This window comes from Coloeus monedula (assembly GCF_965178545.1).
Source record: "Coloeus monedula genome assembly, chromosome: 7".
Classification (NCBI taxonomy): Eukaryota; Metazoa; Chordata; class Aves; order Passeriformes; family Corvidae; genus Coloeus; species Coloeus monedula.
Window position 1 is genome coordinate 3,350,468 of NC_138787.1, and position 18,760 is coordinate 3,369,227.

The 18,760-nt window shown below is 43.0% G+C and overlaps 1 protein-coding gene across 1 annotated transcript in view; it reads right to left on the bottom strand.

Moving 5' to 3' along the window:
* SPAG16 (sperm associated antigen 16) overlaps positions 1-1,590 on the bottom strand; it is a gene marked incomplete at both ends in the record, with an annotated part of 363,061 nt that extends 361,471 nt beyond the window's left edge. The window contains one exon of the mRNA XM_082285233.1: positions 1,385-1,590. Within this exon, the coding sequence (XP_082141359.1) occupies positions 1,385-1,590 (206 nt within the window). The remainder of the gene's footprint in view (positions 1-1,384) is intronic.
* Between the last annotated feature and the right edge of the window lie 17,170 nt (positions 1,591-18,760).

Consider the following 18,760-nt stretch of genomic DNA (forward strand, 5'->3'; position numbering starts at 1 on the left):
TTTTTGAAACTACAGTATTTCTCAACAATGTTAATGATTAAATCTGCTAAGGCAGGGCTTTTATAAGCACACCACACTGAAAACAGCTGTGCAGATTCACTAAGGTAGAAATTGAGGCACGAGCTGGAAAAGGACATTCCTCCACATTTTTAAATTGGCTTTATATTGCCTTATAATTTAATTCTAGCAAGACAGGAAAAATTAAGGTATGGTAGGGTCTATGACACTAAAGTATGATTGTTTAGCCTCTAAAAGCATAAAAAAGCTCCTTCATTTGCAGCTCACAGCTAGAAAAGAGAACAGGTACAGCTCATCTGACCTAGTGACAAAAGTAGAATTTGGGTCATCTGACCAAAAAATTACACATTTAAAAGCCATAAACTTCCAATATAATTTGCTACAACTAAAATGTGGAAAGAACTGGGTGAGGTTTTTTGCTCTAAAAGCCACAGCAGTTATGTCTAGGTTACGTAGCACAGCCCTTATACTCGGTCATACTCAGTACAAACCAAAAACCATGACTACTCCAGCAGTTATTCTGCAGTGGGAAAGGAGCACCTTTTCCAGCAGCACTTTGGGACTGTGAGTCTTAATAACAAACCTTGTCACTCCTCCTTAGGTATTCAGCATTTACTGCTCAATAGCTAACACAGGAGAGGTGACAAGAGCCTTTCATGCCAGGATTTTAACTCCTGGCTCAGGCTGCCCCACCAGCAGTGAAGGATTCAATTCCCCCCTCTTTTCCAAGGGGCACTCAGGAACCCCGACCTTCAGCCAGGAAAGCAAACACCACATTACAGTGAGCAGGACCGCACCGCCTCTACAGGGCCAAAACCCCACGTATTCACAGAATTGCTTAGGTTGAGGAAGACCTCTAAGACCAGCTAACACAGCACCACATCCGTGCTCACTGCTAAACGATGTCCTCCAGTGCCATATCCACATAGGGCTTTTTAACACCTCCAGGGATGGTGCGGCCACTGCTTCCCTGGGCAGCCAGTTCCATTGCCTGGCCACCCATTAAAGGAAGAATTTTTTTCCTGGTACCTCAGCCTCCCCTGACTCAGCTTGAGGCTGTTCTCTCTCATCCTGTCCCTGTTCCCTGGGAGCAGAGCCCGATGCCCCCCCCCCCGGCTGCTCCCTCCTGTCAGGGACTTGTGCACAGCCAGAATGTCTCCTTCTGAGCCTCTTCTCCAGGCTGAGCCCCTTTCCAGCTCCCTCAGCTGCTCCTGGTGCTCCAGCCCCTTCCCCAGCTCCGCTGCCCTTCTCCGGACAGGCTTCAGCCACTTTTCAGTCTCGAGGGCCAACAACCCACAAAAAGAACAACCAAGTCTGGGGGATTTTTGACTTTCTCCCTCTGCTCTCAACGCTGCCCTCGCCCCACCCGACCCCCGCTCCAGCAGGTGCCGGGGCCGCCTCGAGTGAGGCGGGAGGAGCGCTGAGGAGACGGACCCCTGAGGCGGGGAACCGGCACCCGCAGCCGTGCAGGAGGACGAGGATGGAGGGGAAAGACTGGGGAGGAAGAAGGATACTCTGCAGGCTGAACGCCGCCCCAGAGACCGCAGCCGCCGCCGTCTCCTCCTCCGCCATGGCCGCGGCGTTGCCGGGGGCGACCTCTCGCGAGGAGAGGCACCCTCGCTGTGGCGGGAAGAGACCGGGCTTTAATTTAACTTAAATGAATTTAGTTTAATTCAATTCAGTTTAAAGTAATTCAGCGTTTGTAACTCGAGGCGAAGCTCCTCGCGCATTTGGGAGCGGTGCCGTGAGGAGCGCGGTGCAAGGGCGAGGAGTCTCCGGAGGTTTCCAGGGCGTCCCCTCAGGGCCGGCACCTGCGGCTCCTCCTCTAAACACACACGGCCCTTCCTGAAATGGAAGGAAAAACAGCAGGAAATGAGACGGGGAACCCCTTCAAACTCCTAAGAACGGACTAATTTCTTCCGCAGATGGAACATTTTTGTAGCTGGAAACTAAGTCCTGTGAGACTGATTGCTTAAATCCCTTAAGAACCCAAACTCCCCTATGTGATTCTATATTCGCGTTTAAAAGCAGGAGTTTTCCCGGGCAAAAGTTTGGGAGAGCAACTTATATTTGTGGAGAACACACGTCATGGCGCCTAGGAGTTTGAAATAAAGTTTCAGGACTCGACAGAAAAATTTCTGTTGCTTTTTCTTATTTTAAAGCAAGCTTAGTGGTCCCAGTCCTAAATTTCCATTGAGTTAAGGGGCTTTACAGAACTCAGAATCAGTGCTTGAATTAATGTAAAGTAACGGGAAAGTAAGTGCCCAAAGTATCTAGGGGGGAAAAAAGTAGTCCAAAAAGTGCTAATAGTTGGGTTGAAAGGAGAGGCAGCAGTTTTGCTTGCAGGGTTAACAAAGAAAAGCTAAGCATTGAAATACAGCCTGAAGATCAGAGAAGATGTAAGTGGAGGAAACTAAATTATATCATTCAGTTAAGACTTTAGCCTGAAAAGATACAGTCCTGCAAGAGGACCTGCTGCCTGTGAAACTATTGTTTTAGCACTTTGCAGAGACTGTCACACAAGATTGCCATTCCTCTCCCATGGCAGACACATTCTTGAGAAATGACAAGTACTTTGGCACTGTCAAAGTCTCCAAATTGTAATAAAAGAACAGTGTTTTGGCACGAGATTGTCACAACACTGCGAAGGTGACAAAAACCGTTGTATTCCCTCGAATTCTGTCAAACACTGTTGTTGAGTTTAATACATGTCAGAATTTGAACTCAGCTGGTTTCAAGAGGTAGAGGGCAAATGCTGACATACCTTTCTTGATCTTTGATGGCTGGGTTTTTTTTCCCCTTCAGATTGTGACCAGAACAATGTTCTTTCATCATATCCAACCCAACAGAGGAATCCTGAACTCCAGCAGAGTATCTCAAAAAAGAATAAGCAGAAGTGACATCATAAAGCACAACGTCCACCACTCAGCACTCCTAAACTGCAGATTGAAAAGGGGATAGCGCAGTTGGGATGGCTACAAATGAAGGCATCATTCTCTTAGGGAAGTTTCCAATTCCACCACAAATCACAGAGTAAGTGTAACTTTATGTCATGCAAGCAACCACAGCTGATTAATCTAAGCTAATACCACTCAATTCTCCAGCAACATTTGCTGGTAGCCTTTACACAAAGAGTTAAACAAACAAAATGCTAAGCAATACCCTTCTCTGAGTTCTCTCTCTCTGCAGGCCCAACTTTTCCCTAGAAATTTTTCACAGGACTTCTCTATCTCACTAAACTATGGAAATGTATGGCATCCACAATTGAAGAAAACTGATGAAAGCTTAAAAAGGGCTCAGAAGGGTGCTTCGGGGAAGATTATGATTAGAAAACAATTAATAGTGAAGGACAAAAGGATCTCAGTCTTCTTGGTTTATTAAAGGAATCATTAAAGAGCTTTGATCCATGTCAGCGGGTAATGGATTTGGTAAGAAAGGCTATGTGAAGATAGAACCATATCAAGAGAGTATATCTAGGTTAGATATTAGGAAGAAATTCTTCCCTGTGAGGATGGTGAGGCCCTGGCACAGGCTGCCCAGAGACGCTATGGCTGCCCCATCCCTGGAAGTGTCCAAGGCCAGGTTGGACAGGACTTGGAACAACCTGTGATAGTGGAAGGTGTCCCTGCCCATGGCAAGGGGGGGAACTGGATGAGCTTTAAGGTCTCTTCCAACCTAAACCACTTTGGGGTTCTATAATTTCCAATAATATTGAAAATTAACTAAAAGTAAGTCATAACTAAAAGCAAAGAGCAAATTTTTTTAGTAAATCCAACTGATTTTCAAGTATCCAGAAGGATTTTAAGAACCACGGGGTTCTTTTTTAGAAATTACATTCCCCATGCAGATACCAGCTAGTTCAGGACATCTTAGGGCTCCCATTTTCAAAAGTCAGATATGGTCAGTGCACTTTCTATGAAAAAAAGTTGAAGCAAAAAGATAACCATTTCTACCATGTATGGAGGTTTGCCAGTACTGTAAAGGACCCATGGAGTCTATCTGATTACTTTTAAATAAAAGTCAGCTGGTCAAAAATTGTTATTTCCCAAAGATTTAGAGCTTTGTTTGGAAACAGTGTTTGGTCGGCAACTTCTGAACTCTTTATGTCATCCCACTGTGACCATATAAATGGCCTCATCATACTGACATTTTCCTTCAAAAGGCAAAACAAGCAAACCAGTTTCTCTCTACCTTGTTCAGAGCCACCTGCCATAAATACTTTGTATTTGATTATTGCTAAGCTGAATTCCAAGCACCCAATTCACCCTGGTTTATAGCCTCATAACAGTCTGGGTTATAAATGATTATCATCTCCCAAATAGCAGCAACCAGTGCTGTTACTGTATGCCATAACTTCTCGTGAGAAAGACATGGAAGCAGCATCTGCTGTAGCTTGAGCATTTCATTAGACAGGCTGTTTGCTTTTCTCACAGAGCAAAGACTGAGGCATGTACCTTGGCCAGATCTATCAGGCAGATAGCTCAGCCAGACAAGGTAGAGGATTTGAAAGAGATCATTTATGAAAACTGGACAAACTGGAATGCTCCAGAAGCATTTCCTGTGCTCCCAATCCCTAAGGGCCAGGCACTCTTCCCTTTATTACCACCACCTGAAAGATTGAGAGATTCTCCTTGCATTCAGAGCAAAATATCCCCTTCTGCTGAATTCAACAATCTAAGTGACTACAATTTTGACAAGTTGAGTTAAAAAACCAGAACAACCATGTGAGCTACTTTCAGTGACTTTCCCTCCCCTGCAGGAACACATCCAAAAGGTTCAGTATATGCACTTTATCATAGCAGACAAGCAGCCAACAAAGAATTATCTGCCCCACTGACTTTCACACACCCATTTCTAATTGTTCTTCAACGCAGCTTTTGGGGAGAAAGGACAAGGCAATGTCAGCAATTGAGCTTTCTGAATGAGCACAAAGCATGGGCAGGAATGCTCTAACAGCAGTATCATGATGATAGCCAAGAGGCCATTGTCCACACGGTCATGGTGGAGCACGGGACCACAGCTGGAAGCCAGAACGAGTTGGCAAACGTCTTGTTTCAACTTCTGCTGTGCCATCTGGCTTCCAGTGAGGTGACTGACGTTAAATGTATTTTCTCTGTATTACCATCTGGCAGCTGCTTGTACAACAACAGAGTAACATGCAGAATTTGGCTAAGAGTTATCCCAAGAATCACATCAAGGATACTTGTAACACAGACTCTGAAATGGAAAAAGCTTACAAGGAAAGTTTTGTTAGCTGCGGGCATTACAGGCACAGACTATTGCAGGTGGGTAAGAGAGAATGGAAAATTATATATCCCGATGTTTTTCATGTGTTTATTTTACAGAGTTCCCATAGAAGTTTCTACAGGGAAGGAAGGGACATGCACGCAGGTTTCCTAAGGACCCAAATATTGTATCCAGTGAAATGTCTGTTCTTGAGAAACATCAGCACATTTGCCATGCTGTAGTAACACAATCACTTTCCCAGCTTTAGAAAAGCAGGACTTTCTTTGCTTGCTGTAATGTTGTATGCCAAAGGTACTTCTGATAAAGGAAGGAGATTTAAGGGGTTGATCAGTACAAACACAGTCTCAAAAATATGCTACTTTAACAGAAATTTCCTCTAAAAATATCAGGATTGCCAAATGCAGTGTAACTACAGTGTAATAATAGCTGTAATGCCAGGTCATCTTTATAAAGGTCCCATTTGCAAAGCGTAGGGGCCGTAGTAACCTTGCTGAGCTTTAAATGTAACAGAATAGGGTGCTTCAAAAAACAGAGTAGGATTTTTAATAAATATGATCCCATGACAGCTTAAATCAATCAACTTTCTACTCTACCTCCTGCTGTGCACTCCTGCTTTTTTCCTTGCTCTTGCATTGGTGCTCATATGATTCTCAAATAATTTAAACCTGAAAAAGCTAATCCAGATAAAATTTTTAAAAAATAATAAAGGGGGGGGGGGGGGGCTGTTAGGTTTTTTCTATTTGGTTGACTTTTTTTTTTTTTTTTAAATGAGGAAAAGTAACACTAAAATGCCAGAGGTTTGGCATTCAGAGTTAAGCTGAAGTGACTAAAAGTATTTTGTCTCTACTCTGTAAGAAGAATATTAAATATATAAGGCTCTGCTATGTTTCCAGGTATTTCTATAGATTAGATGTAGGGTACACTAAGTCTCTTAAAAAACTATTTGAGTGGTGATCATTTGAAAACAAAAAACGTTTGTTTTCCAATGCATTAGCAGTTCTGCTGATGGTCATTCTCCTAAGCATTTTATTGAAACCCAATGAGCATTAGGTGGAATACTAGTTACACTATTTAATGACCAAATGCAAAAGATTGCTTTCTTTAGTAAATTTCTAAAATTCAGTCTGATTTCTGGCTTCAATCTCACACAGCTCTTTCTCAGGAAACAAAGAGACAATAATCTGCTCAAAACCCAACAATATAAGTGCAAACAGAAGTATGAAGAGTTTTGACTGCACTTAGAGAAAAAATTGAGAGTCAATAGTCAAGCATTTTGTCAATAATACAGCAAAGACATCAGTACAACATGAGCACAGGGCACGGCTCTGTGGAGTGCAGGTTTCCCACCGCAGACCCTGGCAGGGTAATGTATATAGTCCAATCTGTACACTGTGATGTATAATAGAAGAGTTATCCTATCCACACCGATGCTGCTCTTGCCAAGAACTACGGCCTCCACATCTCTGGCTGGTGTTGCCCTTGAAAATTATCAGGAGCATTGGACAGACCGATTACGTTGGCTCTCACTGTTATAAATTTAGGAGTATTTCTGCATCACAGATAGAATAAATTGTGCTAAAAGACGAGAGGTGCCATATAGTACCTTTTTATTTTAGAAGTGTAGACTGAGCAGTTAGAGCAGTTCTCTCCAAACTCCAGTTTTATAAACACAAGTATTTATACAGCTTATAGGGACTAATGATCATTGCTTCCTGATAATTAGAGGCTTTTCCCTTAGTATGTTCTTCTCCTGTTGGAAACTAAGTTTAGTTAATATGCTCTTCAAGGCAACTGTGACCACAATGCAGCTAATACACTTCTACTACAAGCTAAGAAAAAAATTAACTCCATGTGGCTGTTGTAAAAGGAAAAGCCACCACCCTTAGCACAAAAGACCAGAGAAAACAAAGGGCTGTATTTTTTCCTAGTCTGTACTTAGCAAGAGAGGCAAGAATTGAGACACCACCATGTCAGAAAACACGAGCTAAAGGACAAGCAACACAAAAGCTTACAGAAACTCTTCCTTTTTCTTATTTTACCATGCTTCCAAGGGCTTCACTGCTTGTTACCCAAGTGATGCATCTTCCCATTGGAATGCTAAGTCTCACAGTAATAATTAGCACATGCCAGAGTCATTTTAGGTGGTTTCCTGCTCAATTTTTTTGGTTTTTGGAGATCATGTATGTACATGCTCACATTAAAACCAGACATGACAAAGTTTTCTCTGTCAAAATCAGATAAAAAATTTACATAAAGGAATACATCTACCAAAACCATAAATTATTCAAAAGGATTGGGTGCTTCAACAAAATCTTCTCCTTGCACCCAATCCTGTCTTTATCTGTATCTTAGTAAGATAGAGTGCAGTTTCCTTCACTTTTTTTCCTTCTTGTTGCCCCAAAAACACTTGCCTGCTCTTTGCTGCTTTCCTTGCTTGGACTCCCTCCTTCCTTTTTTTGCTCTAGCTTTCCCTATTTTGACCAACCATTTCAATTTCTGTTTTTAGCAACTTTGACAACCCTTGGCTATTTCTCCAACCTGTGTTTTCAGAGATAGGCCTAGAATAAACTATTTTTTCCTGTTCTAAAAGAACCAGGAAATTATACCCAAAAAATGGTCCAAGAGGTCACAGAATTTGATTCAAAATATGCAAAGAGTAGCAGGGGACTTGTAACCAAAAGCAACGTTTGCTAGCAGAGCTTTTAACCAAGCCTTTTCTCATCTGCTTAAAGCTTATTGCCTTGATGAGAGACCAAGCATGGAATTTTAAGTTTCTCTAGCATTTTGGGGTTTTTTATTGCAGTGTCATTTTTTTTTCACATCCAGAATATGAAAATATAAGTATTTCAAATTGTCCACCTCTAATCTGTCTTAGCTCAGCTGAGAGTGGCAGTGTATACTGGTTTCTCTAGATTAATGTACAATGAGGACTGCCCTGTCTTTATGTCCATCTCTTTGCTTTGTTATTATTAACAGAAATATAGAACTTTGGGCAACAATTCTATAAAAATGCAGCATTTTGAATAATTTCTTAGAAAAACCTAAACTCTTCTGTATCCAATACTGATTGCCATTTGTGGTGTGAATGAAGCATTTCATGGCTTCTGTTTTCACATGCCTCCAATGAAAGCAATAGTACAATATTGGCACCCTATACCTAAATGTCAAAGCTTTGCTTTGTGAGGTTTTTAATATTTTGTTTAAATATTGAAGTGCCACAAAATTGAAATCTGGAAATGCTATGTTTAAGTTCTTTCCTTTTACCTTCATACTGCTTATAGCACAACCATAACTTTTGCTGTCAAGCCGTTTGCGCATTTTTGTATAGAATAGAGTGAGCAAATATTGGTAATTCAGCTTCTCAAACTAGACCTAAATCTTGGGCACCCTGTGTTGCATTTGAAGGTCCCCAAAGTGGTTTGAAATGGACTAGCTCACACCCTGGAAGCTTACCTTAATATAAATTCTTCTTATATTTATACTTCAGGTATGTTCCCAGTCACTTAGAGCCAAATCTAAAGAGGCCTGCAGGGACACAGGAACCTGAACCCAAGAGGCTTTCACTGACTCTGAATCCTTAAAATCGGCTCTGCCAATTTATCCCCTTTCTGAAAATGGCAATTGCAGTGCCCGTGTCCAGGAGAGACTTTCTGCTTCTGGGCCCCCACTGGTCTCCAGTCCACCTCCTGAAACCAGGGCTGAGGGCCCCAAGCCCCCAAGCAGGATGTCCTTTCAGATAAACTCTTTCCAGTGCTGTTTTGAGCAGAGGAAGCAGCTCCTTGCTCCGTGTTGATTTCTGTTTTCCCTCCCGAGGCTGTGAGCTCTCCAAAACAGGCATTTACAAGGCAGTGCTGATTCCTCTCCACTGGTCAGGCACAGAGAGAAATGAAGCCTTACTTTTAATAGCAGCTTACTCCACTGGAAGTTAAGATGATATAGCTATTTAAAGAATACAAAATTTATCCATTTAAATTAATCTGACTTTAAAACAAATACCTCCCTGTAAAGGCATTTCTGACCCTTTAAAATATACAGCTGAGTTCAGAAGAGAAAATTCAGAATTTCCTCACCTAAATTCACCTTTAAACTTCTGAACACTTATTCAAACTTTACTGGGACATAATGTATCTTCACAGGCCAGCATGACCATCCGTTTGACCATCTTTTCTTTCACACAAGAACCTCAGCTCACCTTGCTGGGCTTTGTAGGGTTGATCACTCTAGGAATGGTTCTGTTCAGAAGTGACTGTTCAGTGCCAGCTAGGTAAGGTGTGGTTCCCTATCTACTGCCCTTCCCCAGTTCAAATCCGACATCAAAGCATAGCTCCTTATAGTCCATTTCTTTTGGCAGTGAGAAATCTAAAAGCATGGAAAGGAAAGCAAAATATGTGGAAGTAACCCATCCATATCCCTTTTGACAATTCCATCACAGATGTGCAATTTTCACTTCACATTTTTTATCAAGTGCTTTAAAGCACAGCTAGCATTAAACCTTTACAAGGTAGGGACTACAAATCAGTTATGTCTGAACATACCACAAGTGGCTACAGTTGCAATTCCCACTCTTGCAGAAGGAAAGATCTCTTGCTTGAGAAAAAAAATTAATCAACTAACCAACCAACCAACCAACCAAAAACTAATGAAAAACAAGCCCCAAAAAACCAAAACCAAGCCAACCTTATGGACAAAAGCATCTTTACACATGAAGTTGGGGTTCTGAGTGAGCCAGAATTTTTGAAGGAGTACCTATTTGTCCGGACCCCAATTCCGTCTCCCTCTCTCCATCCCTCTGTTCAGGAGGGAGCATGCCTGTATGGCACAAAAAATGCAAAGTATGTGTGTGTCTTCAGCTGTCCTGGGAGACTTCACATGATGTCAGACCCCTGGTGAGCCATCAGCTGGAGCACTTCTGAGCCTGGACAGCCTTTCTTTTGCACTTCAGTTGGCAAGGCAGAGCATCTTGCCAAGTCTTCACCCTCCTTACCTCCTTAGCCCATGCTGGGTGATTTCACAGTGAGCCAGCAATTACTCAGACTGGCATGTGGTCAGGTCATGTGTCAGATACATTTATCTCATTTACAAGCAGAAGATTCTCCAATGAATAATTCAGAAAGAAATAATCACCTTCATGGTCCATTTTCCCAACCCCAGGCTCTGTCTCTAACAAGCACCTGCTGAACCTAGCAAGACATGTCAACTACAGAAGGAGCAATTTAAAAATCATTGTGTACACATGCAGACATCACCCCATGATTTTACTTACTGCTGATGGCAAACAGCAATCTGTTGGCCCAACCCTCAGTGAAATCACGTAAGGTTTTCCTATCAACTTAAAATGGAGCTGGACTGAATCTAATAATCTGCACCCATAAAGTCCATCATTCACAAGCTGTCATCATCACAAGGAAAATGATCCACCTTTTGGAAGCTACTTGTTGTCTTCTACTCACCAGCCTCAGGGCACACTGGTTTCTACAAAGCATATAAAAATAGCAATACACTATGATATTGCCCAGCAAATCTAAGGCTAAAGGAGGTAAAGTTATGTCAGCAATGTTTCCTTGATCCCTCCTTTTTTAAATGAGATTTGCCATACTTCATAAATCCATGGCTAAGTCTGTTATCTCCTCATTGGTGCATGAATCTCAATTATAAAACTATTAAGATGGTGCAGAGAACCCATTTCTTCATCTGTCTAATATCCCATGGGTTACCTTACTTTGTGCAAACAAATCAGCAGAAATTTTGCTAATTAGATTACACAGGATAAAGATAATTTGTGCTAAATAGCAACTCTGATGAACCCATTCCCCCAGTCTGTTTTCTCGCGCTGAGAATGGCTGGTGAGATCAGTGTTACTGTGACCTCCAGCCCAAATCCCAATATCTGAAGGAAGATGTACAGGAGCAAACACCAGTCCATTTTTTTTTCTAACTACATCAGCTAGTCCAATTCAAAAATATTATCATTCCTCCCAAACTGTGTGTGAAGAACAGCAATTTTAAACACAGGAGGAATGCAGGAATAACCTCTAAACTTCACACACTAAATTGTGTTGCAGACAAAATAGACCTAGAGATTTTGCCTTTACAGCAAAAGGCACAACAGAGGTTTGGTTTTCTGTTTGACTCTAAGCTGCCTAACTGGACATTTTCAGACTTGACATCTCACTTGCTTCAATTTCCAGAATCCACCACGAGACTCCCTGAAGGAAACTGGGCTCAGAGCAGGATGGCACCTGAACTGAACAAAATCTGCCAGCATCTCCAGCTGCAACCCTGTCCGTACTGTCATTCACCTGTGAGATGAAGGTGAGTGCCCTCCAGCCAACTGGAGCTATTCCCAGTAAGCCCAAGTGAAGAGTTCAGTCTGTATATGAAAAGTCTTATGACCATTAAACACTTTGCCTATTCCATCATTACACAGAACACAATGCTTAATGAGCTTTTGATTATCACTCCCATTACTGTAAATTAATATTAACAAGTAGCAATGATTCTCAGTGTTGATGAAATTGGTCCCCTTATCTGGGTATGATAACAATACCCATACACACAGACCAAAAGCCTCACTGTGAAAATCCAGAATGAACTGGAACTGGGAGCTGGAAACCAGTTCTGGGTCCAGGGTCATAGAGGGACTTTGTAAAGTCAGCCAAAGCCTCAGTTCTGAGTGTTTATTCTTGCACATATATGTAAATGTAGATCTCAGTTCTGCAGTTTTAGTCCACCTTGGAGTTACCAAGCATCATGGCATTTCATTGCCAATATAATTTTATAGAGGCACTGGTTGTTAGGATACAGCTTTGTTCACCACAGTTAACCATACTGTCTCAATTCATCATGCACCCACCAGACCATAAATCTGCTAATTAAAGAGAGACACATCTCCAGCTACAGTATTTGGACAGCACTTTCCTCCCAGGCACGGATTCAGTGATGTTTCTCTCACTGCACTGTGTCAGCTTGATGCTGTCACTGGTCACAGCTAATTAGGACTGAGTGAGCTGTGCTATTGTAGCTCTAAAATGCTGATGTTAAAAGCAGCTCATACCCAGCACAGGAGGCTGAGAGGAGCCTCCTGAAGGCACAGCAGTCTCCATAGCAGCCTCACTGCTTCCCTGACCACAGTCACTGCTCTATACATCCCCCTTAGAGTTGTCCAGTACAAAAGACGAAGCCCAACTTGGACCAGGCTCAGCTGGTTTCAATTCCAAGACTCATACCCATCTGCTGCAAAGTGCAGTGGATCAGATATGAAAACTTGGTAGGACAGGAGGTCTCTATCTGAACCTTACAGAAGGGGCCATTTGACTTGGTCACCATTAAGCCATGTACCATTATCAATGCTGAAAGCCTGTATGAGGACTGCCAGCTCTGCCCATAAAAGTTCCCTGCTTTTCTGTAATTATATCAGTGATAATAAGAGCCCTTAATGGGGATATTTATAATCTTTGTCCCATCCATCCTCTTTACTCCTTACCCATTACCACATAAAGATCCTTACTTCTGCACAGGGAATTTATATTCCAACCATTCCTCTAATAATGCATTGTCTGATCCTTTATTAGAAGGAAAATTCAAGATCTGTTAAAATCAAGGAAAAGATCCTATGGGTGTCAATGGTCTTTGTATTAGAACCCCATGAAAACTTTTTCCTCTGACAAAACAGAGCAAATTTCCACAGAGCAAGCATTATTGAGGCAACCTGTTAATACTGAAAAATCAGACATTTACAATTCCTTCCCCTTCCATCCTCTCAGGTGTCGGCACATCAACTTTTCCCCTGTGGCAGTGATAAACCCTGGCACTAAGAACATGTGCATGTTGTCCACAGCCGAAGGAGAGTGTTCCTTTTACAAAAGTCAGGTCATTTCAAAACTTCTCCAGGCATCCCAGAATGTCCTCTTATTGAGCAAGAAAAATTATTCTTTTTTAATATTTGAGAACTTTTAAACTAAAGAGCACTTTTAAATTAGATATTTGGGCCTTAGGAGTGAGGCCATCTTGCAGCTCACACTTTCTATTCATTGTGATGTTTCCCCAAGGATGTGTTGTGCTACCCAGTTTCTCTCCCAACCAGCAACTTCACAAATTGACAAACTATAAGAAGGGCTTCTTCTACAGAACAAAGAATCGATAGCTGTCTACTTGGATAGCCTCAAAAAGTGCTTAACTTTTAATTGAATGCTGGAAAAGAAAATGCAAAGCACAAGAGCTCAAAACAGCATGAAGCCTGCATAATTATCTTTCTCCTTGCAGTTCCTCATGTGGGCTGGAGACTAATTAAACACATGTGCAGGCTACAAAATGATTTGCACAGATACATCTTTTGTCAGTTTGCAAGGGGACGTAAGCAGAAGGAGGGTACCAGCAAGGAGCAGGAGCCACAGCCAGCTGTCTGATACTGTCATTTTCACCCATACCTTTGCTTTAATTTCAACCATCTAGAGAAAAGACAAATTAGATTTTGCATCTGCTTTGCAAAGAGACAAATAAAGTTTAAGACAACAATGAACTCGGGCTTCTAGGTGGTATAAACACATACAGGAGTTTTAAAGCATTTTGATGCTGACTTCATGCACTATAAGGATGTATTTTCATTATAAAGCTACCTTCCCTAACATGACCCATTGTATAACACAGAAATAAATTAAAATTAGCATTTTTCTTCCTTCTGGTGCAGAAACACAAAATCAAGTAAAGCTTTTAATCTTAAAATCCCTTCTTTACCTTTTATCATGTTAACAAACATGATAAAACATCCATTAAAAAACATACCTGTTTTTTAATGTAATACTTTTTAATGTAATACTTTTGTAAAGTATTTCTCCAACATACAAGCACTGTCTCCCTCTTCTCCCTCCTTTCTAGAAGAAAAAATATTTCAGCCTGTTCACCAGGGCCTTAAATCATGCCTTTTTTCGCATCCAAAATAAAAGCACCTGCCCAGGCTGGCTCTCAGCTGGCAGGATTGAATTAGAGCCCAGCAACCATTGCCCTAATAGGAGGCAATATTATTAACTTTAATTCATTCACATCAGCATTGATCAGAAGCAGTTTCTGAGTACCAGGAAGATGCTGGGATGTCAGTACATGGCACTCAAGGCCAGTGTAATTACCACAGAAATGAAGGATGCTGTGATCAGTCCAAACAACTGCGTGTAATTATAATGGAAAGTTCTGATCTTCTGTGAATTTCACCCTGCATGCACTGTATGAAGGCTCTCACATCCAAAGGCTTGTGGTTTCTGTCAGTCTGCAGTCCCCAAAAAATTGTCAGCTACTCCATAAACTGTAGCTGGCAAGTACATTTTTAAGGTGATGATGAAAATCTTCAAATGATATTTCCCACCAGTGAAGCACCGCAGGGCAAGAGAAAGAAGACAGCACTGCTCGTAAATGGTGCTGCTCCAGGGTGTGCATACTAAAATGAAACTTTCAGATATGGCAGCAGAATGTGGCTCTGGCAGTGTAGTTCAGTGCCACTCTAGGATCCCAAGAGCTCTGGTGGAGCAAGACTGGAAGATTTTTGGATGTGTCAGTCTCTCTAAAAGCCATTAAACTTTTAGATACCCACAAGTCTAAAATCCCCCTAGCAGAGGGATGCCTTCCCTCAAAATGTTTGCTATGAGAGGAGCTGTGGTGGAAGTTAGGATGGGTGAAATCTTCCAAGATAAATGATCCTTTCTCATCTTTACCAGCATTTGCACTCCATCATCATTTTAAAACCTCCAACGTAAATAAGTGCACCACTGAATCCTGTCTCCTGTTCTCCTTCATTTCGCCACTCCTCTTCTTCTGCCGCACACTCCCTTTCTCTCTCCGTGCCTGGGGAAGCACAGAAGGGGTTGTGGGAACAACAGCATAGGTGTATGACTGGTTTCTTTCGCTCTCACTCAAATGCTCTCTGGATGAAGCTCCTTTCATCAGCATCACTGCCCCGCACCCCAGCAGGAACTTTCTGTTGCCAAACTCCTTCTCTCCCCTTTCCAAGCCACTGAAAGCAGGAGGGGGCAGCGGTGACAAGAAGGCTGGCTGCTCACACGTGTCCTCACCGTGGCAAACACCGCCCTCAGATTCAGCTCAGCGAATGCCAGCTAAATACATGAGAGCTGCCTGAGGCCACTTCAGGCCATAAACTATTCCAGAGCTGTCCGGGAGTAGTTCTAATTTGAGGTGTCCCCAAGCACAGTTGTCCCTGAGCGGTCCCCTTCACGCCCAGCCCTTATAGTTCGGCTCCCATGGGATGCACAGCTCCTGCGAGCGCATCCGGAGCCGCCGCCAGTCCCCATAGCGCGGCCAATGCTGCCACCCTAGTGCAAAGCAAAGAATAATCTGCAGAGGGAAGAGCCTCGGTCCCTGTCCCTGCACTGAGTGCCCACAGGGAACCAAGCTGAGGGCATGGCTGGAGGGTATTTTGTCCGCTCGTTTGCAGAGATTTAAGAATAGGCATCAGCAGCCTCCTGCAAGGCACGGGAGTTTCTCGGAAAGGCATCCCAGGCTGGGGAAAGGGATGCACAGTGCTAGAGGTAGAGCCCTGGCTGATGGGGAGCACGGAGAAGAGAGGCCACTCACCCTTCTCAGCCCTTGAGTGGCCAAACGAAGAATTATTAATTTCTTATATGCTCTTTCTCACAGTAATATGGTGTGAAAAATCGTTGAAGAGAAAACTTCAAAGCACATCTGGCAAGAGCATTAAACTGATGGGAAAAGACCAGTGTCATTTTTATCCATCCTAAATCATTAGGTAACATGATTTTTTTGTTAAAAAAAAAAAAAAAAGTCTAGAAATATGCAGAATAGCTGAAATAAATGCTGCTGCCTATTAGTTGAGTATTTCGTCTCCCTGAGTGTCTCGGTAATTGGTGCCCGGAGCAGCGGGGAGGCACAAGGCAATGCTGACATCTACTGTCGGCAACCCCGAACCGCCCGCACCTCCCGCCCGCAGCCGCACCAGCTCCCGGGAATCCCGGCTCTAGCTGGGGCCGAGCACACGCATCAATAAACCAAGGAAATATAACCCCGGCCATGATGTTACAGCCCCAGAGAACGAATGATCTGAAGCGCAAATATTTATAGAAGGGTGTCTTGCACTGCTCTCAATTTTGTTACTGGGCTAAGGCACCTTCAAAGTACATCTTCTCAGAGCGGGTAAACATTTGCTTTCTTTAGGACATCCACAGGACTTTGGAGCATTAATTCGCTCCCCCTTCTGGATTTATTTTCTCCATTAAGCTTTACATTGTTCCTTTCATCCAATTAGTACTAAAATCTTCCCATTTATTTCATCATGGTGCAGATAGAAAACATGTTTTATTCCCTGCAGCAAGAAAGAATAAACTGCCAAAAAAAGCCCTGAAGATTACAAGTGAAGCTTATAAAGGTGTTTGTACGTCTGCTACAGTGCTTGAACGCTGTGTCTGTCGTAACAAGTGACATCCAGGAATCCCTTGGATTGTACCTTACAGGAACCACCAATGGGGGGAGGAATAAACCTTGGAGCTGCAAACCGACTGCAATACTGAGAGGCATTGGGAATTAATAGAAGCAGAGAAATTGTGTATGGCTGTGCATCTGTTAGGGAGAATAAGCAGCACCCACCCCTTCCATGCACAGCAAAGCAGGCAAAGTGGCTTTCAGCTATGTGTCAAAAGGTTGTAAAAGTTTATTGCAAGATGAGCTATTCCTGCTTATATCTTAGTGGAGCAGTCTAATTAGAAGCAATTAATTTACTTACAAAGTGGTATTACAACCATTCCTGCTGGCATCTCCTCGACTCACTGTGAACAACAAGCAGCTATTGTTGCAGAGTAGGACAGACATTGGAAAAGATCCCGCTATTTCTGACATATCTCATCAAAAGTCACTTGAAAATGAAAGAGGCTTTGGGCTTGTCTTTCCTCTCCCATCCTTATCCATATTCTGTGCTGGTATGCACGAGGCCCAGCTGGGGTGCATTGGCACAAAACTCTGTAAGATCAACACCCCACGAGCATTTTAACTAAAATACAAGGTGTATTTGAACAGGGGTGGTGGCTTTCCTGTGACTCTGGGGAGGAGGGCAGTAGCTGGACTGGTCAGAATCTGTCTGATGGAAGGGTTCATCAAGAGAAACTCCTCAGATGGGCTGGTAACAGCAGTGGGGCTCCCTGGTATGCTGGAAAGCTTGAGCTAACCCCCTTCTGTTGCTCAATTTGGGCTCAAATCTCTTTCCTGCTTCCTCTTGTGTTGGTTAATTTAGAGGAGTAGCATTTTCTCCCTGCTTCAACAATGTTGTGTTCCCTTGAATAAGAAAGGGGGGAACCTTGGAAAAAAGCTCCTCCTTTTCAAGATGGAAAAGTGGAATCTATCTACACTCTTTCCTCATGTTTATGTTCTAACACCATCTGCCTCTTGCAATGTGTTTGCTGTGTACATGTGCTGTAAAGAGTTGTTTGTTTGTTGGATGAGCAGGGTCATGGTGCTGTCAGTATGCCAGCTGTATCTTCCTGGTTGGTTCTGATTGTCTCCTTGCAGGAGCTCACAGGTTCCCTCTGCACTGGAGTAAAATGGCTTTTGTGTTGATGCTTGTTCTTATTAAGAAAACATTTGTAGAGCCTCAGTAGGGAGGAGAACTTTGGATTGTGGGTATTGAGCACAAATCACTCACATGTAGGTGGGAGGGAGGAGGAGGAAGGACTGCATGAGCCAGCAAGGTGGGGGACAGTAGCCTGTGGGATCCTGGTGGCCACGGACCACCCTCTGCCACCCCTCAGCAATGGGGACCTGAGCTGACACCTTGTCATCTTGGCAGAAGCACTTTGGGGATAAAGGGTCCGAACAGTTCCCAGGAAGCTCCAGCCCTTTCCCTGCAGCACAGGAGGTCTCACCTGCAACCCCTAAGCTGAGGGAGGCTATGGCCTATGTGGAAAGGCTGTTTTGAGGGAGATGCTGTGCTTTATAATACAGTAACAAAATAAAACATCTCTGTGTCTAGAGGGAAAGAAGAAAGCACAGTTCTTGTGCCCTGGCTCAGAGCATTTAGCCCTACCTGCATGCCAGGACACTGAAACCAGCAGAGCAGAGACCAAGGCTGGCTGCTCTGGGGCAGGGACTCCCTTGGGGTTTGGGGTGTGCTCACATCTGGCACCTTCCAGCTTAAGGAGAGTTGGAGGGAGCTATTTTGAAGCAACAATCTAATCCCACTCTTTTTTTGCAGTGTGTGAGGTAATGAACATCTTTAGTGCTTAAAGGTGCTGTGAGAAGCTGCAGGGCATGTGTGAATGCCAACATTTTATGGAAGGGGGGGTTTTACTGCCAGCAGACTTTAAAAAAAATCCCTGCAGTTTATATTAATAAGACTGGGTGTTATTGCATGTCAGGAGTTATTGTGATTTATAAAGTACTTCTTACGTGGTGTGTAATGAAAACCCTTGGCTTTCAGTCCCAGTCACTAACGGGAGATGATAGTAGCTTTATCTGCAATAGCCAACTTGACCTGGAACCTTCTATCA